A 27,142-nucleotide genomic window follows, 5' to 3' on the forward strand; every position below is an offset into this window, starting at 1 on the left:
TCCAAGACTGTTTGCATCTGTTAGGCTGACTTAAACCGCCCTCGAAACTATTGGACATTCACTTAAAATTCTGTGCAGGGAAAAGTATATTTACATTTGTTGCATTTGAAATGAGGCATATGCTGATGAACGTTTTAAAAAGAAAGACTAAGGAGAAAGGGGAAGACTGGTTAGACCACAATTTTGGTTTAAAAGTATTTGTGTACAGTCCTGTTTCTCTTTGCCACCAAAACGCTTCCCTCTAAACCCAAGGTGATACTAGCAAGAGTCCAAGTTTGTTCTGAATCATCTAAATCATAACGACAGATATTAATATTTTCAACTTCTCACCGCTCAGGCTTTTCGATACCTCAGTACACTCCCCTCTTCTGTTCGGGAAAAGAGGGAGGAGGAAAAATAAAGAAAAGATTAGGTACAAAGACCTAAGTCCTTTACTTTCGAATAAAGTGTGATCGAAAAATTGATATTTTCCAAAGAAAAGCTGTTGATTTTTTTCTGCTTTAAATAAATAAAAAAAGAATGTGTCTCTAGCAGCTTAACCAACCTCTCCTTTTTTTTTTTTTTTTTTTTTTTTTTAAAGGGAAACATGTTGTTTGGTCGGATGACATTGCATAAATGACCAGTTGAATGGCACTAAGTCGAAAATTGGATAAACTATGGTGCTTTTTTGCCCGGGACTTAGGCATTGTCTGCTGTCTTGCAAACGTTCCTAATCCCCTCTTTTGAAAAATACAAGTCTTTGTGCCTGCCAAAGAAAAAAAATTTGTACAGATACAAAAAAATCAGCAGCAGACGTGGTTTATAAAAAGGAGTAAATAGGTTTTAGTTGGGCTGAGCAGTGAATGGCAGATTTTATTTTTTTTTTTTTTTTGAGGGGGGTAACATAAGGAGATCCTTGTGAAAAATGTAAACAAAAAATGGCCAGAGAGGATAAATTTATATAGTGAATTTTAATGGAGAAACCTAGGTTTAAATAGTTAGGGTTTCCTCCTCAGAGATATAAAAGATAACATTCTGTTGTTGGGTTGTTGGATTATTTTCCTCCTTAAAAAAAAAAAAAAAGAAGAAAAAGGAAAAAATATTTATTTTCTCTGATATAAATAGAGGTTTGGGGATTTTGTTTTGGTTTTAAGTCTTAGTTTTACGAACTTCGGGGTTTTTTTGCAAGCCTTTGACCGCTACGTCTTTTTGGAAAGACCAACATAGCGAGCTTTGTATGACTGGGAGCGAGATTTGGGGGAAAAGTAAGTACAGTAAATACGGTCCTATTTGTCTCTCCCCGCTGGTCGGGAAGCCTTTAGTTCCTCAGCTCGTCGGGAGAAGGAAGGTTTGCTTTTGATTTGGGGGACTTGTCGAAATGGGTGTTAGATACAGGAGGGCGTTATTTGCAATTTTGGAAACAAATTTCATTTAAGCAACCAGCTCAATTTACCGGAGGTGAATTTTTAGTGCGGGGGAAAGGATTTCTGAGCGGATAAAGCTGAGGTTTTGATACATGGAAACAGTATTTTTTTTCTGATGGGTCCAGATGCTGGTTAGGGGGGAATAGATGAATGATTAGGCGCATAGATAGATGAATTCAGCTTTATCTGCTTGTATCTCTCTCCTTATTAACATCTAGATCGGATATTGCGAGGGATTTTTATCATAGTGAGTATTTCTGACGAACGTTTGCTCCCGTTTATTTCTTTCCTGCCTCATACCTCGGTGTTCAACGGAAGGTTTGCCTTTGTATGTATGTCGGAAAGCCGATTTATTTCCTGCCCTGCCTGTTTTCTCTTTTCCTACTCCATCCCTTCCTTAACACAGCTGCCTGCTCTGTCGGTGCAAGTTGTTTAAACGGTTCCGTTCGCCGAAAGAAAAGAAAAGTTTAGGGAAAGCAAGAAGATGGGTTTGGTTTGGTTTGGTTTGGTTTGCTTTGCTTTGCTTTCTGTGTGACTTTGGGAAGGGCTGGCACCCGCACACACGGACCCGCACAGGCACACACGCACCCCGAGATCTCCGGATGAGTCCCACGGTCTCAGCCATCACAGAGACACAACCCACGCAGGGAAGTCGGGCGCGAGGTTGGTTTTTTGTTGTTGTTGTTGTTGTTGTTGTTGTTTGGCCAAGAAAGACCACTTGCTTTTTTTTTTTTTTTTTTTTTCTTTTTTTCCTCCCCCCACATTTTTTGTTGCTACTATTCTGGAGGGGACGGGCTCTGGATGGGATTTTGGATGAAGCTTCCCTCCTTTGTATGAGCTATTCTGAGCAGAGGAAAATGGGGAGGGTGAGGGGGGGACCAGGGCAGGGGGAGGGGAGAAGAAGGTGCCTCGAAAGGAGATCGCATGCTATTTACCTGCAAATCGTCTGCTCCCGAGGCTGCAAGCCCGAGGCTTGGTCCTGGCAGGAGTCTTTGATCTGGATGCATCCCATATTGGGATCCATGGCTCATAAGAGACAGGTCGTGGCGGCGGTAAGCATCTAAGCACCCCAGCTCTCTCCTCTGCTCGTCCAAGCAAGAGGACTTGAGCGCCCGCGCATTGTGCAGGTTGATAAAATCAGTGGGTTCCCCATGGTGGATCTGCTGGTAGTATTGCTGGGAGTGATGGAGAGAGTTCAAGGAGTAAGCGTCGGGGTTGACTGCCGGGTGGCTGTGTTGGAACTCGTAGTGGAAGGACTGGTGGTGCAGTGGGGTGTACTGGTGGTTAGTGGAGAAGTACGGGGAGGCGAACTCGGTGCCCGTGGTAGAGTAAGTGAGAGGAGATGAGGAGGAATAGGCGACGGTCGAGTTGGCCACAGACTCCAGGCATCCAAGCTGCATCAAACGGTAACTGTTTGATCCGTCATGACGTATCTGAAAGGAAGAAGCGAAAAGAAGACCCCAAAACTGGAGGTTTGTCATTGAAAACCCCGGGTGCGGTTCTTCCAAGCACGCTGTCCTGCATAGCTTCTCCCCCTGCAGAAGCGTCTAAGCCTGCGAGCGGCAACCCCAGCAACAAAAGATCCTTTCCTACCTTGGGCTGGTGCCATAAAGGTCTGTTCAAAAAATCATAAACAGCCCAGCCTGCCCTTAATACCGTCAAGCGAAAGGAATTCACGCACTGAAATAAAAACTATCTATCTTTCTATCTGTCCAGCCACCCGTCTATCCATCCACCTCCTGATCACAGCTGTAATAGCTGGGGCTGACACACAAAAAGTCATCAAACAGAGGAAACTACCGAGAATACACACAAGTCCCGTCCCTATGTTTCAGCGTTACACATTGAGAAAGCTTTGCCGCCTGCTTGCCTTCCTTTCTTCCTTCCTTCCCTTCTTTTTTTTTTTTTGAACCCCTATTTTTCTTTCTTTTTAAAATAACGAATCAGATCCAAAATTCCCCCCCACCCCTCCTTTTCCTGCGTTTCGAAAGAAAAGGGGAGTCCGGCTTTTTAGTGAGAACTCCCCATTCCTGGCGAGCTGGTGGTGATTTCTCTCCACTTCATTATATTATTAGGGGTATTATTCTGATTTTCGTTCTGGCAACGGTTTTAACGTGGTAATGAGTTGCCCTTTCTGGCGACAGATGTCATAACGAATTTTCTCTCTATACTTCTTTAAGTTATCTCTGAAGCCGGATTATAATTAAATGTAACGGTCCAATATGGATTTAAAAAAAAAATGGAAACAACCACACAGGCACATACACACACACATATGCACACACACGCACACACACATCCACACACACGCGCGCACACACACACACACACTCACACACACAAAATACCTCTGCATCGTGGACGAGACCTGGAAAGGTAGTTGACATTTTTTGGTTCTCCGAAAAAAAAAAAAAAAAAGAGAGAGAAAAAAAAACTCTGGATAAAATTCCCCTCTCCAAATTAAAAAAAAAAAAGAAAAAAAGAAAAAAATTGAAAAATCCAAAGTTCATGTATTTCCCCAATTTTTTTTAGAAAAAATCTCTACAGACAGAGAGAATTTGCAATGTATCTGCATAGATCAGATCTCTCGCTTTTCCATGCACCTCCTTAAAAACCTGTAGGAACAAAATTTTCCCTCTGCACAAAAGCTGCTCCCTGGATCAGATTTTGTACTTGCTGGGTATTTCTTTGGCTGATGTCGTAGGTCCCTTGGTAATATAGAAGTTTTGAAAATTAAGCATCAGCACTGAGAACTGGGAGGACAATAGATAGAGGAGCTTCATCCCAGGAGACAAGGAATAAATATTGTATCTTCGCCTAATAAGGAACTGTAGGTTCTTTCAACATTTTTATACATTTTTTCCTCCACTCTTTAGAATGCTTTTTCTTACCCAGGCTAATATGGGAGCTAATCTGATCGAAGGGGGTATTTTGTGTACATTTTATTGGGAAGACATAAAGCTAATATATATTAATATATATTATTAAACCATCCTTTTCAATAGGTAAGTGCTCCTTCCTGTTGATTATACTGCTTTTAAATACTGACCAGAATCTAAGATTGCACATTTGTATGTGTGTCTGCTTAACTGTATTTTTTTTTCTAAATGAAAACTATGTGGTTTGTTTTGTTTTGGTTTTTTTTTTTTTTTTTTTTTTTTTACCCTTGCATTTACATCGAATTTAAGTCCACCCTACACTCCAACCTGCTTTTAAAGCTTCCTGACATGCTATCTTACAGGCTTCTTTAAATAGCATTTTCAAACATAAAACTAGGGTGAGACCACAAAGTATCACTGCAGTGGCATATTATATGGAATTCTACATAAAATACATATAGATCTACGGAATTACAGCTGTCTATATAGGAGAAAGAAAACCGGGGAAGGGAACGTGTGCGCTAAAGACCACTGATAGCTCTTTTCCCTTCGACATTTCTAAGTGCCGAGATATTTTAGCGATGCACGGAGGCTGCGTAGCCCCGGGTTGCAAAGCTGAAGGGGTACGTTGTTTATTTATTTAGTGCCACCGGTCCGAGGAGTTGCCACTCGGGGAATAAGTCCTCTCTGCCTGCTCAGTGAGTGTGTCCCCCCCTCCTCCCCGGTCCCTCTGCCTCTGCCCCCAGGTAGTGGCCCTCCAGCCCCCGAAGTGACTGCGGGCTCCGCACCGGGAGCGCCCGGGGACGGGGACGGGGGGGGACCCGCTGCCAGCCGGGGGTGGAAGGGGGGGGGAAGAGGGAGTCACACGCCCTCCGAGAAGATGCCAGCCCAAATGGCATTTCCCGGCGGGGTGGCTCTGCTGATGGCTAGCTTCCACAAATGATAAGCCTGGAGATAGGAGAGGGTGTAACTTGCTTTTAATTGCCATTTAATTTGGGTTGCTTTTAAGCGTTTAAGCTGCGAAGGTGTCTTAATAATAAGCCGCAGGCAAATAGGCATGTGGCTCTCTCCCTTTCCTCTCCCTCTCTCCTTCTCTCCCCCCCTTTTTTTTTTTTTTGGTCCGGGTTTTGGGAGGGTTTATTGGTATCTGTTCATGCAGGCTAACAGGAGCTGTCATTCAGCCCTCTTTTCTTTCTACAAATGGACAAAGGCACACGACTGGAATTGAAATGCATTGTCTGAACCGGGAAAGGGCCATTATCCAGGCGTGCAGAGGGGTCAGCAGCAAACACACACCTCGTACCTCTCCAGTGCGCTGCTGGGGAGCTCGGCTCCCAGGAGCTCTGCTCCCCCCCCCAGCCCCCCGCCTTTCCTAACGGGGAAAGGGAAGGAGGAGGAAAATGGGAAGGAAGGAAGGGAGGGAGGAAGGAAGGAAGGCAGGGAGGGAGGGAGAGAGGAAGGAAGGAAGGAAGGAAGGAAGGAAGGGAGAGAGGGAGGGAGGAAGGAAGGAAGGAGGGAAGGAAGGAAGGGAGGGAAGGAGGGAAGGAAGGAAGGGAGGAAGGAGGAAGGAAGGAGGAAAGGAAGGAAGGAAGGAAGGAAGGAATTGTTTCTTTCTCTTCATTTGGGTTTCCTACAGTTCTAATGTTGTTAATGAAATAAAAATATTTGTCGCCTATATATGATTGAGAAAATTCTAGGAACTCTTCCAAGTTCAGGTTTTGTTTGGACTCCCCAGGATTTTGGCGGTTGAGAGAGTGAAAAAACACGCAGAAATGGGCAAACTTTGCCCTTCCCAACGCCCCGCTGGAGCCTGGCGAGCGCGGTGTGAGCAGCCACACCAGCCTTGAGCAAGACGGCTCAGACCTAACAAAAAAAAAGTTAAGCCACCTTGAGCACACCCTCCTGTCGGAGGGAGAAGCGTCCCTTCCCTTCGAGGAGGAAGAAGTGTCCCTTCCCTTGGAAGAGGAAGACAAACCCCCTCCCACACAGCCAGGTCACCGCACCCCCAACTCGGCGGCTTTCCCCCAGCCGGGCGCAACGTTACTTTAGCGCTGTCCGGGTCTTTTTTTTTTTTTTTTTTTTTTTTTTTTGGGGGGGGTATTTTCTTCGACCTCGCCAAGGCAAGCCCAGCTCAGTGCATGGTCGGGGCACAGACGGCGAGGGGACACGACCGGGCGGCCCCGCGCAGGGGAGCGCGGAGCGCAGCCCAGTCCCTGCCGTGATTTATCGCGCTCCAGCGCTCCCCCTCCAGCTCACCTCCACGGCACACTTCAGCCGGCTATGCCTTTTTTTTTTTATTATTTTTTTCTCAAAAAACTACTGGTGTGGGAGAGGCCGGGAAAGGATTTAGGCGCAGATTCCCTTCTTTTGAATGCTGTGGGTGCCGGGGTGCAGTATTCATCCCGCACCCCAGCGCTGCCTCGGGGAGGGGGCTGCCCAGCCCCTGTGAGTGCGGGGAAGGACACGCACGGTGCAAGGGCTGATGCTTTCCCAACTCGCTTCCCGAGCTGCCAGGAGATCAGACCGCTGCAGGAGATGCGTCTTGCGAGAGATATCCCCGCGGTCCGACCCCTTGCCCCTCCATCCTCCCTCCCCACGCCCACGCAGCCCAGGCAAACCCACAGTCACACCACCAGCCAGCTCGGAGCCCAACTTCGCTTCCAACAACAACAAAGCCACCAAAATGGTTTTGTTTGGAGGAAAGTTTAGAAGAAACCCGGCTTGCCAGATGCACGTTACTGGTCAGTTCCATCTGTTAGCTTCTCTTACAGACCCTAAAAAATCATATAGACCGTTTGCGCTTTTAACTCCCCCCAATCCAATTAATAACGCGAGTCAAACTGCAAAGCACTTATTAATTGCTCCCAAAGAAAATCTTTTAGGAAAGTTAATTGGGAGCTTTCTGGTTTTCCAACCAATACCATGAGCTAATGGTCAGAGCAGACAGACTTCGCGTTGAGGTTCATTGTGGCTGGGCACGTTGTTTATACCCCTGCTTAAAGTTTGCTTCTGCTCCTAGGCTACAGAAGGGGGGTTTTGAGTCTGGTTGGGTGTTTTTTCTTTTCTTTCTTTCTTTCTTTTTCTTTTTTTTTTTTAAGGGGTCTGGAAAAAAAGCTGACTGGGCTGCTGGAAGGGGTGGGGATGTGGGGGGAAAAAACCCAAGAAAATAAAAGCTCCCTCTCTTGGATCATCTCGGTTTCCCTGGTAGTTCACTGAAGTGTGCAAAGCGGCTGGTGCTGCTGCAGGCACAGTCTGGGCTTGACGTCTGGCTGGTGTTTGAGAGCAGCTCCCTGGACTCACAGAACTCTCTCACCTCGTGTTTGACTTAAAAAAGCTTACCAGCATTTAGGAACCTGAAATTACTAATTTTCCTTTCATTTTTCCCTCCTTAGCTCCTGCATTTTGCTGGTCGCCCAGTAATTGTTTTATTTCCTAGTTCTTCTCTTCTGCTGAGAGTCACCAAAACTTGGTCCTTGTTGGACCTAAACTTCTGACGACTTTTCCTGGAATTTCTTGTGTCTGAATGAGACCAGAGAGCAGTTCAAGCCATCACAGCCAGCTGGGGTCAGCACTGCCAGGACATTCCTGGAGCAGGGTCCATCCTCTGCCATGCCCTTTTCTGCAAAGGACCCAAAGGGACGTCCCCCTTCAGCAGCCAGCAAAGGCTTTTTGCTAAATACTCTTTTCCATCCCCTTTGTCCTCTGCAGTTCTTGAAGTTCGGGGGCTGTGAGCTTCGGGGACACTCAGATGACCTAAAATAAAAGTACCCTTGGGGTCCCTTTTGTGTATCACTGGGTCCTGCCCATTGTTTGCAGATCTATTGTTTGTCGATCCTTTGTCTCACCCCCCCACCCCTCCCCTCACACCCCCACCTCGCCTGGCAAATCTATTTCTCCTTCTCCTGCTCCCCTGGTCCACCGCAATCCTCCCTCTTGTCTGGCAGAGGGGGTAAATCTGAACTTGGACCCCCTCTGTGCTGAGTATCACCACCCCATCTCCCTTCCCTGGACTTTGCATGCAGGGAAAACCCTGGGAGAGGCCCAGACCTCTGTGGGTTAGAGGGAGGGAGCTGGTAGCACCCCCCCCCCGCCATGCACACACAGACTACCCACCTTCATTTTCAGGCAAACCTGTCTGTGTGCCTACCTTTCCACTCATGCAAACAGAGAGAGACAACCCCTGTCTGGTAAATAAATAAATCCTAAATAAATCAGGGGAAACAAAAAGAGACTGTAGTGAGAAATTTTGGGTTTTTTTCCTCTTGTTTCCCTTTAAGAATCATTATTTTGAGAGTACAAGTTACATTATAATGCTTTTTCTCTTCTAAGGGGAAAAAAAGGAGAGAGGAAGATTTGACACTGGAGTTCACAGACTGCAGCCGTGGGCAATGAGTGTGGGGAGTTTTGGAGGGGGTTTCTTCAAGCTGCAAGATCAGAGTTGTCCTGCAAAACCCTGCCCATTCCTGTTCCCCCTGAACATAGCTAATCCCTCCAATGCCCACCACCAAGTTTCCTCCTTCTTGCAAATTTGTATTCTGCCTCACCACAACAGCCGAAAGGCAACATAATGGGACAGAGAAAATGCATTTGCAAGCAATTAAAATGCTGTGAATATATTAGTTGAAAATTAAAGGGGATAACTGGTGTCTCCAGTCATTTCTTTGATGGCAGCAAGACTTCCTGCTTGCTGAGGTTTTCATGAAGACTGAAGGGCAGCTGTATTTCAAGCCAGGTGCCTGGCATCACTCAGAATAAATGCAAAAGGAGAGAGGTGAGATGGCTTCAAAGGTGTCGGTACTGATCAATAATGCCTTGCAAAAAACCAGACCAATGCTCACTTGGAGTGAATGCCATTCATACCAGTCTGTGTGAAGATCAGGAGGGCAGTCTGTGGCCACTGCATCGCAACGTGACTTTCCAGACATTTGGTAAGGGTGATCCATTGACCGCCTGTCAATGAGAGACCCTCTTCCCCTCCTTTTTCTGGTTCACCTCCCCGTGTCCTCATCTTCCCTAGTTTCTCTCTTCCATGCTGGCTGCTGCTTATTGTTGGTCAAATAGGGCTGTGAGCCCCACGGTCCCTGTCCCTGTCCTTTTATTTCTTGTGATAAGAGTCTTGGTGGTGTGAGTTCCCTGCTTTCTCCTTCAAGCAACCTGTCCCACAACCACAGGTTTACTTCTCACATGGAGCTGCTCCTCATGTTTATCCTCTCCACTCAACTGATCTTGCAGCCATCTCATTTCTTCCTGTCCTGACTGTTTCCCCACAGCTCGCTGAGCTGCTGAGTGCCCCATCCCATCTGTCTTTGCTCTCCAGCCAGAGCCCAAGAAAGCAGCTTCTCTTGGCTTAGGCTTGTAGAGGTGTGGAGATCCTACTGGGGAAGCTGCCTAGGGCCCCTTCGTACGTGGCTCGTAGGGCTGTACCTGCTCCATGGAGGCCTCTCCACCTGGTCCTCCTACACAATAGCCTCTGGTGTATCTTGGTCTTTCACACACTCCTGCTTTAAGGCATTTATTTCATCACCATTGTTATGTTTTCAAGCTGTCTACCCGCCTTTTCTCTCTCCTTTAGGCACCTGCATCAAGAAAAACAGACTGCCTCCACTCTTCCCTTTTGGGATTTACCCCCTTTCAATCTTTGCACAACACTGCAGTTTTGCCAGTGCCTTTTACTGCCATGTCCCTAATTCCTTTCAGCATCTCTACTGCATCCCTTAGGGGGGTAACATGACGACTGTCTGTGGCAGCTGTCCTCTCTCCAGTTCTGCAAACACTGAGACAATGAAAAACCTCCCTCCCTCCTTCCAGCTTTCTCTTGAAAGTAAAAGCTATTTCTACTGTCAATTGCTCCTGCCATCTCTTAGAGGCCATTTTTATTTTCCATTGACCTTTCTGTGCTTGAAGACTGTCCTATTACTTTATTTATCTTGCTTTCTTGTGCAGTTCTTTCATTCCTCAACTTGGTTCCTCTCACATATCTTACACTTACTTCCCTTCATTAGGTAATCCTCCCAGACCTCTTTTCTCTTTACCTGATCTTACTCATGTAGGTCACCTTTTTTACCCTTAAATCCTTTTCTGATTCTATGGCTATCTAAAGATATTTACTGCTGTGGGCAACAGAATCATGATAGTTTTGGAGAATCCTTTAATAATCTTTCTTTTTCCTGTTTGTCCAGTGGTTTGTCAAATTTCTCATGTTCTGTGTGTTTTGCTGTTCTGAAAGGGGATGTTTGGTTATAATCACAGACCTAACTAGACTCTAATTACTCTTCTATGTGAGAGCCTTGCCTTCCTTCACATCAGTAGCTTGTCAGTCAATTCCTCTTTGCTTGTGATTGATGCTTTTAAATTTTGAGTCACAGATATCTCAGCAATGTTTTGTGCCCTCAAGTTTACATCAAGGAAGAAGCCAGAAATTTTCTCTTAAAGAGACTTTCTCTATGATAAGATTTTTTTTTTTTTTTTTCCAAATTGTGGTCACGTATTTTCTTGCTCTGACTGTACCTTCTAACTCCTTCACCTAGGATTTCTCTAGCAATATTGCTGCTGTAAGTTATTTCCACTATTAATGCCACACTGGGAAACTGTTAAAAGGAAACGCAGACATAACCATCTCTGTTCATGAAATGGGATAAGCTTAGCAATTTAGCAGTAGAGCAGAATGAAGCCTGGTTCTGGAAATCCACATGATGGTGAAAAGCCTCAAAATGTGACTTCAAAATTAACACAAATGCTGGTTCAAACTCTTTCTCCACTTCTTGTGATATGGACATTTGAACCTAGTCTTTCTAGACCTAGTAATATGTGGAAAAGCTTATGGGTTTCAACAGGGACATTCCTCAGGACCAGGAATGGTGGAAAAATTCAGAGTTAGGAGAACTATTCTCTGACATTTCCACTTGGCTCTGTAAACTGTGAAGTCCATACTTTCCTTAAAATACTTTGATTTCAACAAAATTTGTAAGACTCTTTCACTGACTTTTTAAAAACTAGCTACCAAAGAAAGGCTATGAAGTTTACTTCTATAGAAAGCACTGTAGGAAGCTGTATGGGATCTTCCTGCTCATTGAAGTAGCATAATACCCATATTCAACCAAGGCAACAGCAAAAATCCATATGTGACAGGGATTTTGTATCAGGACATCAAAGTTTAGTGGAAACTGTCATCACAACCTTATATTTTGCTGCTCAGGAGAAAACACTGGTGATGAAATTGGAAATCTTACAGTTAACTAGTTTTTTTGTTTTTTTTTTTCTTGCTGGTCTTAGCCCACAGGGCAATTTTAAACCAAACTCTCCACATGTAACCAGCTAAACTAGGACTTTAGAAATTCTCGTGATCATGAACTGGCTATAATGACATTATCCACATTTTTTTCTGGATGCCTTTCAATATATGAGGCAAAATCTTATCATTAAACTTCTCTCTGGTAGTGGAGAATGAAAACATCTGTAGACTGTGATGTATTAAAGATGTACCTTATATTAGAATCATCCATAATTAATGCAGACATTCCAATAAATAATACAGTGTCAGGTTCTTTGGATTATTGAGTGTAATCCACTGTGCTCATATGCAGTAATAGTGAGTAAGTTTCCTTACCTAATTAAACACTGCACTCTACTATATGTTTACGTAGCATTAAGGTTGTGTCACAAACTTAAAAGAGTAAATTCAAAGGTAAGGCTGACATCTTTGTCCTCAGCTCATGAGTCATGTATTGATGGCTTCTTCCATTTTTTCCCCACCTGCGTGTCTGCATGGATATACATTTTCATGGATTTTTTTACCCCTTACACTTAATTTGTAGCCTTAACACTTTAAAATTAGGTGTAATAGTATTAATATTTTTAAAGAGATTCTTTCCTCAAGAGCCTGAAACTGCTCTGAATAGCTAAAAAAAATATATCTGTATTTAGGTTAAGTAATATATAATTTTCACTGAACACATATATTTGTTAACATATTTGAAAATGGGACTTGTATTGACCCAAGAATCCTGGGTAGGTGCAAAGAAACCACTATATATATTTTATTGGTTCAGTATTCAGGCGTTTGCTATTAAAATGCATAAGATGTATCCCCAAAACTGAAGCCAGCTACTTCAGAGACATAAGATTCCACCGAGGGAATAGGTATTTATGCTTTAAAAACATATTTTAATTTCCCAATTGATCATAATAGCTCATGCATAAAATCAAGAGATTTTGGGATTTCTATTACTTTAAAATTGGGCATTAAAATTCATTTGGCAGAAGGAGATTTTTTTTTTCCCTTTCCAGAAATAAGATCTTGTCTGCAGGATCTGATTCTGGAATGATATCTCTGATAGAGGAGACATCATTCACAACCTGAAAATAGCTACTAGAGGATTGATAATGAATGTGCTGATAGAGCTCACTGTGAGCTCCATTCCGCATCCACGACTCACGTCAGTAATCCCTGTATAAGCCAGTTGTCTCTTTGACCTCTGTGGGCCTGAGCACGCTAGTGAAGGTGGAGGGGTCAGGCGGTAAAAGACTAGTACTCTCTTGCATGAGGGACCTGATCCAAAGATCATCTTAAGTCAATGGAATTCTTTCTCTGGAATTCAAAGAGCTGTGGAAAATGTCCTAAACAAGTATTTGGATTTGTATTGTGCCTAAAATACAAGAAGAGTAAAAGGGAAATTAAGAATGTAATAACAAACACAGATAAAAGGTCTTTAAAAATAATTTAAAATGTTAATTCCATAGTCTGAAAGCTGAAAAACATTAATTATATTCTTAAGAACCATAAGAAAAAATCCTTTTCTTTTCTTCCTTCCTTCCTTCCTTCCTTTCTTCCTTCCTTCCTTCCTTCTTCCCTCCCTCCGTCCCTACTGTATAGTAATACTATTATATATATGTACTAGTGCTATGGACAGCCTAATTATTCAGCTTCTAAACTGTGACTTAAAGTGTGATTTTCAGCAGTAATTTCCCTCGATTTGTATCATCTGGCTGTTCTGAAATGATTATTTGCAGACCAGTGAATGAAACGTGGACAATCAACAATTTTTGATTGTACGATAAAATGACTGCAATTGAAGTACAATGTTTTCAGTAGTTTAAAGACAATGGGCTATAGCTTACTGACCCCATTCAAGAAAGTGCTTAGCTGAAACAAATGCTTAACTTTATTTCTGAGTGTAGAGTTAAAAAAAAAATGCAAGGAAGTGCAGTTAGCACCAGTAAGCAACATTCATTCAGGATGAAAGCAGAAACTGGTATTCAGGTTAGCAAAGACCAGGATATAATTTTGGTTCATATGTTTTAGGGGCAAGGGACATGAGCCATGTATTAAATGATGGTCAAATGAATTTATTATTTATCATAAGAAGACTCCACATTGCTATTTCTAACAAAGCTCACATACATTTTTCCATTTCCTTAATGAAACAAACCTGTGACAACAATAAATTAAAACCCTGTCTCTTCCTCTCTATAAACATATCACATATATACACATCATACAGATGCGTCATGCACTTACATGTACACATGATAGAGAAAAAGAGAGATTTTGCAATAATTTGCACAGCTATTTTATATCTTCATTTCAGACAAATCAACACAGCTGTGTTAATGTAATTGATTCACCTTCCATTTGCATCAGCTGAACCTCTGGTCTACTATTTTGACATAGTAAATAGAAATAGTAAATAGTAATAGTAGAAACACACCCCTTATGCACTTGCAATTCCTCATCACATCAATGGGAAGTGCTGAGATATCCTTAGCAATCTCATCTGCCTGTATATATGCAAGTGCATAGTGTAGATTTTGCACCCACACTCATATTCCCCCAAATTACCATTTTGGTTATTGTGCATGAAAAGTGCATAGGAAGAGGATATATTTCCCTCAGATGGAAATACGAACATTCACTTTCCGTGTAACCTTAACCCTGACCCTAAATTTGCAACCCTTAAAGATTAGCTTAAACAGAAGATCAATTTTGTTTATAGCGATGAGCATTGATTTTTCTCCCTGCAGTGCATGACACTGGCCTGGCTATTAATAGAGGAGAAAATATTATTCCCTATGGCTAGGAAGTTCTACAACATGAAAAGAAGCTATATTTCATAGAATCATAGAATGGTTTGGGTTGGAAGGGACATTTAAAGGTCATCTAGTCCAACACCACTGCGATGACCAGGGACATCTTCAACCAAATCAGGTTGCTCAGAGCCCCGTCCAACCTGACCTTGGATGTTTCCAGGAATGGGGCAGCTACCACCTCTCTGGGCAACCTGGGCCAGTGTCTCACCACCCTCAGTGTAAAAAATTTCTTCCTTATATGTAGTCTGAATCTATAGAAATATATTTTTTATAGATATATTTTTAGATACATACGTGGAGCGGTATCATCAGCTTAATACCCGCTGCCCCACAGGATGGGTTTCTAAAATGAAAAGTTACTTTATTGTCTTCAAAGAGCCCCCTGAGCTAGGTTAGTTGTTTGTAGTAACCCAAGGGAGCAAGAAAGCCTGTTTAGTATCCCTCTTCTTTCTTGCAGCAAGAAGCAGGCTGCGATTTGGACGCCCCCCCCCCCCCCCCCGACCCCCCCTTTCCCTTCCCCCGGCCCCCCCCAGCCCCGCCGGCAGGAGCTGTCCATTCAGCACCCCGCGCCCACCGGCTGCCTGCCCGCCCGCCAAAACAACAACAAAAGGAGGGAAATATTAATTAATTAAAAAGAGGGGGGAGAGCTAAAAAAAAAAAAAAAAAAAAAAAGAAAAAGAAAAAGAAAAAAAAAAAGCCAATCTGCTCAATCCTCTGCCTGCAGGCAGACTCTAACGGAAACCACATATGCTTTGCCTCTCCCTATAAGAAATCTTCATTGGGGCATTAAAATACTTAAAAGGATTAGTCGTTAAATACTTGTACATTTGGTTTAATTCACTAGAAACGCTATGTCACAGGGTTACATCAGAAAGCTAGAGAGTTTTAATCTCACTTGCAGTATTTACCTAGATGTTTTATTCCTTCTGCTGCTTGTTACAGGGATAATATTAATATCCTACTTGTCCAGAGGGAGGAAGTTTAAAAAAAAAAAAAAAGAGAGCTGGCTGCTGTCTGATGGTATAAAAATATCAAAGAGACTTTTAAGGTAAAACAAAACAAAACAAAACAGAATGAATTGGAGCGTGGCATTCCTTCCCACAGCCTGTTGCTTATTCCTGATGAAGATGACGGAGGGGTAAGGAGCTGTTGTCTTAGGAAAACAGAATAACTTAGATCACACAGGTCTTGGGACATGAGAGATGATGGCTTTGTTTAAAGCTATCTCTTTTTTAGCCTCAGTTTCCCTGTATGACAGGTGTGCACCTCCTTTGTAATTCCTCTTTTAGTGCAGTAACTAAATATACACTGTTTCTGGCAAGGGTCCAGAAGAAGTTGTCTTCAACTAAAGTAAAGAAACAGGGGCCATAAATCCAATGAAGGCAGGTACAGAAATGCCTTACTGTGAACTTCTCAAGGGGGGCAATTGGTGTGCAGGGGGACATTGTCAGGTAAGACTTGGCTCTTTTCGTGACTAATGGGAGAGGATGGACTGTTACAGCTTAAAGCTTTCCTCAGGTTGTAGAGGTTTCTGCACTTTGTGCTGACATTCCTTCTACAGCCTCACTGTAGCTATATCCATTCTAAAAGACCTCAGGTAATGAGTTATCAGTGAAATTCATTGCTTTTCAAATCAAGAGTTACTTTATTTGTATTTCAGGCGGTTTGGGTGAAAAATGAACTAAGGGTGAAATTCTGGTCCCATTTAAATGAATGAGTGCATTGCCACAGCTTTCTGTTCATTTCATAAGAAAAATCTCAGTGGAATGGTATGGATTTATTATTTCCAAGAAGGAAGCCCCGGATCTTTCATAGAAAGGGAAGAAGGGATTAAGACAAGTTCCATCATCAAGTTCTGTTCCTATTCTAGGATTGCCCAATCATTCTTCTTGTAAACTATGGAAGAGGAGCATCCCTGGGAATTGACCAGAAGACTTTCTGAATGCCTGACTGATGTAAGAAGCATAAGGAATACCGTTCACTACACAGTGACTCAGGAGACATTTTATTGCCTCTTATAATCTCTTGCTATTATTTATTTAATTATTTATTTGTGGAAACCCTCCCTCTGGTTTAGGGTGTTTTATACCTCCTAGACCTCTCAGCCTAATTTAATTTTTGGGGGTGTCTGAATATCACCCTGCCCTTGACATAAAGGGTATTTTTTTTTTTTTTTTGTGAGGCTTTGTGCCTTGTTGTGCTTTTTTCCCCCTCAAAAGCAGAGAATGGTTTCTTGTATTCAAAGCATAAACGCAGCTGCCCATGAGACTGCTTGGATGAGGACTAGATGAGAGAGTTACATTAGGGCAGAAATTCGGGTCACATCATATCAAACTGAAAGCATCAGGCCAAAGATAGGCTTGGCTAATAATATTTATACACAATCATTTTAAATGTGAAAGCTCCTCTTGCCATGAAAGAAATCTCTTTTTAGTTTCAAGCTGGTGCAGGTATTTTCAATAGGGTTATGTCACCGCTTGCTAAAATGCAATGCATTTGCATCTTCTTTGCATTATTTATTGTTATCCTGCAGGCTGGATTGTCACACTAATCATGATTTATGCCACTGAATTTTATCAGCTTCTGCTAGATTATAGTTTCAAGTGGTGCCCCTGGACTTTAGGAAGAGAAATGTCAGTGCAAGTCTTTTACACCTGTTACACAGCATAGGTGGATGCTACTTGTTGTCAAAGTCATGCAGAAAAATCTCTCTCCTTCAGTAACAGCTCCTGGTATTGTGACCTTACCACATCCGTAGCAGACAGACTCTTTAATGCTTTCAAAGCCTTTAGAACCATGTTACAGGAACAGTTTATAAGTTTATGCTTGACAGACCAAGGGAAGAATTTTCCAAGTCACTGTGATGTGTGCTGCAATATATGACATAGTAGGCACTGCATGTGATTGGAGGACAGTGGATGATTGGGCTGGGGGTCGGTAAAGGTTTTGGGCTGTATGTGGAAGATCACCCCTTGCCTCTGCTACTGACTTTCTGTGTCACCTTGGACAAATCACCCACCAAGTTATTACTATGTTCCTCATGTTTTGCATGTGTGGTATATCCATTTCTTCTTTTCTTTTTATGTCTTATCTCTTTGCAATGTTAGCTCCTCAGGGTGAAGGCTGAGTCTTGCTGTGTGACTGTACATTGCTTGAGAGAATGGGAACCTTGATTTGAGCTGGAGGCCACTAAAAATACAAAAAGTAAAAGTTTTGCATCTTTTTTTTGGGAAAAAAAAAAGAAGTGTAACATACAGGATGAAAATTTGAATCATCAGGACTTGCTTAAAGACTTGCTCCACTTTAACTTGTTCTGAGAGACTTTGCTGTGTCATGGCCTGCCTGTAGGTCCATATAAAGAGCATGAGTCTGCTACTGTGATTGGCAAACAAAAACACTCCATTGCTTGAAAAGGTGAAATGAGGAGTCCAATGAAAGGTTTAGACTTTGTTGGTTGGTCTACACTGGTAAAAGAAATACTTCCACAGTAGGTATGGTTATTTAAACTAGACTTAAAGCATGAGGAGCATAATATCAGGCTTGCCTGTGACAAGCTGTGGGATGACACGTCAAGGTTAGAGGGATGGGGTGCTAGTGAGGGCCCTCAGCCTTTTGCTCTGAGACATGCTGACTATGCTGCAGCAGACTTGAAGTCTTATAGAGATGACCCAGGGGCTCCTGAGGTAATAGGAGCCAACAGGGAAACACCAGTGAAATACCTCAAAGGAATTAAGGTGTGTTCTTCTAAGAAGGTGACACAGCCAGCAGACCAGCTGCAGTGCCTCTACACCAATGCACGCAGCATGGGCAACAAACAGGAGGAGTTGGAAGCCACCTCGCTGCTCGAAATCTATGACGTAGTTGCCATTACTGAAACTTGGTGGGACGAATCCCATGACTGCGGTGTGGCTATCAATGGCTACAGGCTGTTCAGAAGGGACAAGTGAGGAAGAAGGGGCAGAGGCGTTGCCGTCTACATCAAGAAATGGAGAGATTGTGAAGAGCTGTCTCTGAAGAATAGGCACAAGCAGCTTGAAAGCTTATGGGTAAGAATTAGAGACCAAGGCAACAAAGGGAACTTTGTGGCTGTTGTCTACTACAGGCCACCCAGTCAAGGGGAGCTTATTGACGAAGCCTTCTTACTCCAGCTACAGGAGGCATCATGCTTGCAGGCTCTTCTCCTGCTGGGGGACCTCAACCACCCTGACATCTGCTTGAAAAGTAGCACAGCGAGCTGTAGGCAATCCAGGAGACTCCTGGAATGCATTGAGGATAACTTTTTAAGCCAGGTAATAGACAGCCCTACCAGAGGGCATGCGATACCAGGCCTGTTGGTCACCAACGCAAGTGAGCTAACCAGTGATATCAAGACTGGAGGCAGCCTGGGCTGCAGTGATCATGCACTGGTGGAGTTTGCAGTCCTGAGAGATATGGGTCAGGCAAAGAGTAAAGTCAAGACTCTGAACTTTAGGAAAGCAAAATTCCAGCTCTTCAAGGAGTTAGTCAGTAGGTGCAGGACCCTGCACTTGGCCTTGTTGAACCTCATGAAGTTCACATGGGCCCACTTCTCGAGCTTGTCCAGGTCCCTCTGGATGGCATCCCTTCCCTCAAGTGTGTCAACCGCACCACTCAGCTTGGTGTCATCTGCAAATTTGCTGAGGGTGCACTGGATCATACTGTCTATGTCATTGATGAAGACATTAAACCATACTGGTCCCAGTATGGACACCACTTGTCACTGATCTCCATCTGGACATCGAGCTGTTGACCACTACCCTCTGGATGCGACCATCCAACCAATCCCTCATCCACCGAACAGTCTATCCATCAAATCCTTATCTCTTCAATTTAGAGAAAAGGATGTTGTGGGGGACTGTGTCAAAGGCCTTACAGAAGTCCGGCTAGATGACATCCGTAGCTCTTCCCTTGTCCACTGGTGTAGTCATTCCATCATAGAAGGCCACTAGGTATGATTCTATAATTAAAATTACAGCCAGGCCCTTGGCTACCACAAAAGCAATATTCTTACACTATGGAAAAAGAGATTTCCTTTTCCTTTTCCTTCCTCCACCCAATAGGGCTTGAAGTTAGACATCCTTGTCACCTGTGCCAGTTCCCCACCTTTGGTCCCATATTCATTCTCCCTGGCTCTGAATTTCTAGCCACCTGGAATTTCTCTGAGAGTACACTGCTCCTCTGCTATTACCTACATACTACTAGGGGCATAAATCTATCTCAGGTGTTGATTAAGCTTCTTCATGTGTGTGAGGAGTGAACTCATGTGAATGAGCAGTGAACTTCCTCTCATTTGCAATTTTGCATTGTTTGAAGTCCTAACCCAGGGCTGAATTTTCTTTCTTTCAGCCACGAGGAGAGCAAAAGCTCTCATGAGAAATGGGACCAACAAGTGTTTAAATGCCACATGGTCTGTGGAGTTGCACTTTTTTGCATAAGTGGATCATCTAGGACATTTCTTTTAAGTAACAGCATTCTAACCTGGGGTACCAGATATACCATTGGTGTAAATCAGCACAACTCCCAAAGGACATGTGTTGATTTTACACCCACTGGACATGTGGCTCAGCCAGCCTGTGATTTTTAGCACTTCGTTTTCTTCATGAACAGAAAATAACATTATCATTTGCCTGTGATAAGGCTATCTTTAATCAGGAACTGGGATCTACTGTACCACTAGGTGTCAAAAAGACAGTCCTTAATTTAGAAGCATCTCGGGGTGGCATAGAATTACTCTATGAATGCTGCAGGAAACTGAAGAAATAAAACAAAGTGATAATAGAAGAATGTTAAAGTCTTCAATTTTATGTGGACATGACTTGTTTAGGGATTTAGGGATTTAACCATGAAGGAAGGTAATTCTTTTGTTTTCTTGAATATATATTCAGCTGCAAATGTTATCAGGGAGCCGAATTCTGATCTCATTTCCCTCAGTAGGAATAAAGAGCAGGTCAATGGAGTTATGCTATCACAAAGCTAAGACATGCATCCTGACTATTATTCTTGAACAGATGTAGAAAAGGAGAGTTATTGGCTTGATAGCCCAGATATAAATTATTTCTAAGAACGTCCTGTGAAAGAAAATGAATTTGAAAAGATATTGTAAAGGAAAATTCATTTACATCTTTTGTGCAGAAAGAACCTGTTGAATGACAGTTAAAAGAGGATTAAAGCTGATTTCTTACAAGCAGTAGAATAATCAGATTTCCAAGCTAAAGTGGAATTAAGGTCCTTCAATTCATCTGCAAAGCTGACTGAAGTTGAATCATCGTTTGGTAATTTACATGTCATTTACAGGGGCATTCATTGTGCTTTTAGTACTGTAAATATGATCTGAACAGCTTTTGATCTTTTGCAGTATTTGCAGGAACATATTATTGTTTCTGAGAAAAAAAGGAAGAGTTTTATACAAAAAAAAAATCCATAATGCTTTTTTACAATGTCAAAACAAATGTGTCAACCAAATGGTAATATCTGTGCTAGTTTCATTTATCTGCACACGGTAGTTGTGAGGTTTAATGATTGTTTGTCACAAAAATACATTTTAAGAGAAGCAAGCAGATTGCTGAGTAGCAAACATGTTTTATGGAATATGTAACATTGTAAACACATTTTTGTTTCAATAGGATTTACAGAGGATTGCAAGATGACTGTGTTCATACAAAATGAGAAGTAGACAAAGATTATATTTTCTTAGCTAAGTATTTTGCTTTTGCTGGAAGGTTTCATATGCTACCATTAAAATTCACACCTTCATACTTTTTTGTACTGGACTAGTCTCACCTTTGAACTAGGACTAATTCTTCTGACATATATTTGACCACAGCTCCCACAGCAGGAAAACCCTCCCACATTTCCCACAACTGCCAACCTTGTTTATCTTGTCAATTCTCTCTTGAAGGATCAGATCTTTAGCTGTGCCAAAGCCCAGGGAAGTCAATGAAAAGATTCCCAAAGGCTTTGAATCAGACTCTGGCAGCAAAGCACCAGTAACTTCAATAAAATTACACCAATTTACTCCAGTTGAGGATTTGACCTGGCATTTAATACCGCACTCATCACCATTCTGTCTGAGATTCATCTTCAACACTTCTTGGAGGCACAAAAAAAGAGATGTTGTGAAATCAGAGTTTTGTCTGGGGGTAGGGTAGAAGAAGGTAGTTTTTAGTTAGAAAGATAATAGCTCAGTGAAATAATTTATTAAATAAACTGTTGGGAAAGTTTGGATATGGTTACAGGATGATGATGTCTTAGAACAAATCTTACCTATCTGAATAGCACTGTTGGCATGGATTATAGAGTGAATAGTGATAACATTTTAGAGGGAATAGTGATAACATTTATCATATGTTATTGACAACTGATTTATTCTAAGATTAGTCAAAATAATACCTAGAGACCTCTATAAGGCTTATTTTTTGTCCATCAAATTGTTTGCCTCTTCTTGTTGACAAAGGTTCAAGTGTCCAGCCCTTCAGCAACATGACACCATAGCCACACAAAAAAGACACCCTTTGGTTGTCAATCAGATAACACAAATAGCTTTACTGCTATGATTATGACTCCATCTCACAACACAAAAGCAAATTAAAAGAATGTAGTCTAATATTAATTATCCTTAAATAGCTATCTAGATTCCAGTCAATGGAAATGGACAGACACATCCAGAAGATTTTTCACCCTATTCACTTTGGACACCAATTTTAAGATCAGCTGAATCACCTTTTGGAGTTTCTGCCTCTTTCCATTAATGGTAGAGAGCCTAATGAGTATATCGTATCAATTCCTTTGTTTAGGGGGCTGAAATTGGGCAGGTTGAATCCTAACAATACTGATTTCATTTGCTATTTAAAGGTAGCCATGTTTATAGTCTCAGGAGCTATGCTGTCTGATACCGGAGGTTTCCTTTACCTTAATAATAGGATGGTCACTGGATTTTGAGTTTTAAGTCCACTTTAAGCCTCAGGTGATACTCATTAACAAGGATTCATAATGTGAAAGAAAAGCAGTTCTAATTAGGTGAAAAATACTGGATCACAATCTGTCCATTATATGAAGAGCCACAAGCTAAAAGTTTTGGGAGGATCTAAAAAGCATATAGAGGTCAAAATCCCCTTGACGCTTTTAGAGTCAGAAGACTATGAAATCCCATTAGCTTTGAAACCAACACCTCATATCTCGCTTTAAATATCCTCTGGTTTAAAGCATCACAACACACCTGAAATTCATGTCAATGTACATTGGTGTTCATACTCATATTTCACGTATATCTGCCTAGGAGAGGTCTAGGTAGTTCAATTTCTTTCTCCGGTTCCTGCTACCTACCTTTCCTTCCCTCTTCCTGGAACATTTGGAGGATTTATTACCAGTTTAAATCCATTAACTATCAGATTTAGATGTGTAAAGCTCCTCAATTTCCTAAATGACTTCTTGCATACCTGCTCAGAACTTAATGTTCTAGAAATTTTTGTTGTCTGTTTTCTGACACCCCCCCCCCCCCATTTCAGTTCATCATCTTAAAGATACTTTTTCCTACAGCGTCTCTCTGTCTCTCCATTGTGTCCTCAGGTTTCATTTCCTCCATCAGTTTACAGGTGGCATCCAGCATGAACAGGATGTCTGTGATTCACTTGTACAATATTCATAATACTTAGCACTCTTTTGCCTATACCAGATTCCTATCATATATGAACTTCATCATCTTCTTGTCCCACCCAGCCACTCATATGTAGCCAAGAATTCTACATTTGGTTTCTACATTTAGTTCCCTCATATGGACAACTTGCAGGTGAGGAACCTGTTCTTCCTTTCACAAACCTGTCCAAAGGCAGCAGGAGTTTATTTCAGAGGTGCCATGGCTGACCTGTTCTCATATGGATGCTGATTTCACATCGAAAATTTATTCTTCCTGTCTTCTCTCCTCTCTTGCTTCTTTGTCTTTCAAGACACTCTTAGATCTTTTTGGAATGCAACAATTGGTCTCATTGCATTGCTTGCTCTCTATTAAATAGGCCTTTTTGGGTTATCAGATTCTGGTAGTCCTGTCTCACCAATTTGGTAGCACTCTGCAGCATGCCCACAAAGACTGAGTATATCTCTAGGTCATGCTGCATCTGTAATAAAGTAAAGAAATTTCCCTTCCCCAAGAGCTGAAGGAATAAGAAAGGACAAGTGCTTGAAGTAAAGAAGAGACTATGAGACAGGAACATCCTTTGCTGCAATCAGGTATCCTGTGTATTTGGGGTCTGACAGGACAGAAGAGTATATGATATCTCCAGGCACAGACAATCCAGTCAGTTGGATTTAATCCTTTGGAGTTAAGAAATGAAACAAGACACAGTCACTGTTATGTCTTTTCCCTACCTTTTCTGCCCTTTTGGTCAGAATACAAACATCATGACCCAGAATCTTCTTCATTGCATGGCTGAAGGTTCAAATGAAACTATGGGTGGAGGAGATCTTTGGAGATGTGGGAAAACACGAGTTTCTGGATTTTTTTCAAAGGTCTTCGTGTGTGTGTGCACATGTGCATGTGTGTAAAATGCTCTAAAAAAAGGCCAAGTGTCTTACTGCCCATGCTGGGGGCACATCCTACTGTTGAGGAAGATATTGATGTTTCTGAGAGAAAAGCGGCCATACATAATAGGGAAAATGATAAATCTATGGTCTCTTTTTCTTGCTTATCCAATTCCTCCACCTTGTTGGAGCAGTTGGTCTTTCAGTGACCATAAATCATCAGAGGCTTTATATATGTGGTGGCTCATGTCAAGCCCATGGGCAGCTCATCTGTAACTTTTGGCTGCCCCAAGAAAAATTTATACTGCTCATCTGTTTCTATGAATATTGATATATGACTCACATCCCTTCAGCATTTCTTCAGATCCTCAGCCCTCAAGCGAATACCCCAAAGGAAATAATTTGCTTGGTCAGATTTCCACAGGCTTGATCTTTAGTGATGCTTGACAACTTTTGTGCCAGAAAGTGAAATGTTTTGTGTTTTATTATCAGTCAGCTGAGTAAGTGACCAACAGGAGTTATCTTGGACACCATCAGGGCCATAATCTTGACTACTCCTAGGTTTCCTCCTTGGCTGAATCCTTTTCAGCAATTTTCTAGAAGATATTTTTGGTGGCTAAAGGAACTAGAAATGCCTCCACCTGGCCTGCTCCGTACTGCCTTTGAGTTTTACACCATTGTGAATGAATGGCTGTTTTCTGCTTCTCATCTACCTTAGGCATCTATTTAGGCTTGGGTGAATTGGCCCTTGAAGATGCCTGTCTCTCCAATAACTCTAGAGGCATCCCACATGCTTGCCTAGATGAAACAAAACATCTGACTTTCAAATGGCTCTGTTTAAAGGGGGTAAATCCCATCTTAAATTGGCAATTTTATATTTGGGAAACTGCAAATACAAAACTTTCCCCCGCTTTGTCTGCTCCTAATTGTTCTTTTTACTGCATGTTGGTACTTTGTGTTTCTTCTTGTTGCAGATGACTGCCAACTGCTTTTCATTTACCACACAAATAGATTATGGCACCATTTCAATGGAGTGATTTAATATTCTATTTCAAGAGAAATTCTCCTCAAGTTTTTGGCTTTGATTCATTGATGTGGGGAAATTGCCTTATTAGTAATTATGTTTTTTATAAAGCATCTAAAGACCTTTAGAAAAAGTTGCCTGAACTGATTTTTTCTCTCATTTATAATACTACTCAATACATTAAATGACTCAGGGGTGTTTTATTGCAAACCTGGCTCACTTCTGCCTTGCTTTGGGTTTAATGTACTAATACAGCTGAACAGCCATTGCACTACCAGAAAGCAAAACAAATGATGCTGTGGTTAAATAGAAGCAGTTGGATTTAGGAAACCAGGGTTTAACTTTATCTTTGGAATAGACTTTCCCATCCTTACTGTCATTGTATCATTTTCCATCCATGGGTCCTTTGCCAATCATCAGACCTCACCTCATAAATGAATAGCCTCAATTCAGTCCAACTCACTGAGATCACCATTTGGGATACAGGTCCATCATTACTGCTGATATCCTTGGAGACCTGTCCCAGGAGTGTAGTACTGGGAAAATTTTGCTTGAAATAGTTTTTACTTCATCTGTAGTATTTGGTGCAACCACTCAGTGATTCTAGGCTTTTTTCTATCTCTTCCATTAGACTGAAAATCTTGACTTCTTGAAACCAGGGAAAAAAACTTGCTTGGAAGAATTTACATAATTTAGGATGGAAAAAATGGAAAAGACCTAAAATATTAGGTTTCGATGTCAATCATACTATGGTGGGCTCCAGGCTTATATATATATCTCTTACCAGATAAGACGTCTTTCTTCTTTTTGATCCTTTTGTTCGAACTATTACTTGAGAATCATACAAACTGTTTCACTTTTCACCAACAGGGGTGGTAGACACCAATTTTTTCCTCTTTGGAATTCCTAAACATAGAACTCACGTCCACAGAAATGTCATATTTGTAGGAATATAAATACCTAATAAATAGGAATATAAATAATACTGAAACCTATTATTATTACTTTCTTTTTTTTTTATTAACTCTTCCTAGATGAATTTGAAGTTTAGTAACTACTTAGATCAGAACTGCAATCAGTTTCATGCTACGTTCAATTTACTGCTAAACATGTTTTTTGTTGCAAGAGCTTCCGTGTAAGGAAAAAGTTTCTGAGACTAAAGGCAGAATTCACACCATTTGTGAATATTTGAGGGACATCTATTTTCCCTGATGAGTCCTGTCTCGTAGTTGTGTTTTTTGACTGTAATTCCCAAGTGGAGAAAACTGATGTACGCATATATATGCACACATACCCTCACACTACACTCTTTGCCAGCTAAGTAGGAAAGACTGATTTTATGTAACTTTTTATATGATATTCCAAGCAACAGAAGACACTGTGCCATCTATTAGCATGCCAACAAAACTGTTCTCGGAAGACTAAAGGAAGTGGCAATTCTTAAGCTGAATTCATCCTCATCCCTTACCTTGGTAAGTCACCAGTTTCATATCTCTCATGTTACTCAAAGGAAGTTTATATTGACAAAAACCCCACAACAATCGCCTGGCTCACTCCCTAGCTGGTGGAAACTGCAGCAGATCCTTTCCTTTTCCTTCCCACTGTCACGACAGGCTGCAGGCATAAGCACAGCAAGCAGTTTCTTATGGGAGCAGATGCCAAAGCCATCTCACTTTCTACTCTGCCTATGATTGTGACTAGGAGTTGAGTGAAACCAGCCATAGTGACAGCGGAACATTTCTAAAGCAGGCCAGATTTAAATGCCAAAATTCAAAATAAGCCTCGTCCTTAATTAATTTGTTAGCCTATTGGCCACATTATCACAGCAATTCATTAAAATTCTTAATTTTCAATCCTATTCACCTAATAAGATGACGATAAGAATCCTTCTGGACTTGAAAAATGAGATTATCATAGTTCAGCTCATGCTTATGTACTTGATTGTATCAGGACCTAAGCTGTAATGAGAACAAAATGGTTTGCACAGGTGTAGCTGAAAGAAGAATTTGGCTTTGGGTTGCCATTCTCAAAATGACAACAATCTACCTTCCTCAGACAGAATTAGGCTAGCTAGCTTGTCTCCTGGAAACAGAGAAGCTTGGAAAAAAAGCTCTTTTTCTATTACAAAGAGCACATCAGCCAAAGATTTAGAGTAAACTGGTTATGAGTCTTTAAGAGGTGCAACGTCAACCACATAAATGGATACAGGAGAGAAAATG

The 27,142-nt window shown here is 41.8% G+C and overlaps 1 protein-coding gene and 1 long non-coding RNA gene across 3 annotated transcripts in view; one reads left to right on the top strand and one right to left on the bottom strand.

The window, feature by feature from the left end:
* The window catches only part of TFAP2D (transcription factor AP-2 delta), a 54,331-nt gene extending 50,225 nt beyond the window's left edge, over positions 1-4,106 (bottom strand). Inside the window, exons 1-2 of one of the 2 annotated variants that reach the window (XM_030037947.2) lie at positions 3,752-4,106; positions 2,339-2,836 (exon numbers count right to left, since the gene is read on the bottom strand). In XM_030037947.2, the coding sequence (XP_029893807.1) occupies positions 2,339-2,836; positions 3,752-3,913 (660 nt within the window). In that variant the 5' untranslated portion in view covers positions 3,914-4,106. Of the gene's footprint in view, positions 1-2,338; positions 2,837-2,996 lie in introns of both variants that reach the window. The other variant, XM_030037948.2, reaches the window with a different exon arrangement.
* Positions 2,004-27,142, top strand: part of LOC115351323 — a 49,824-nt gene continuing 24,685 nt past the window's right edge. Inside the window, exon 1 of the long non-coding RNA XR_003926769.1 lies at positions 2,004-2,066. This is a non-coding gene — a long non-coding RNA (uncharacterized LOC115351323). The remainder of the gene's footprint in view (positions 2,067-27,142) is intronic.

Source organism: Aquila chrysaetos, chromosome 15 (genome assembly GCF_900496995.4).
Source record: "Aquila chrysaetos chrysaetos chromosome 15, bAquChr1.4, whole genome shotgun sequence".
Classification (NCBI taxonomy): Eukaryota; Metazoa; Chordata; class Aves; order Accipitriformes; family Accipitridae; genus Aquila; species Aquila chrysaetos.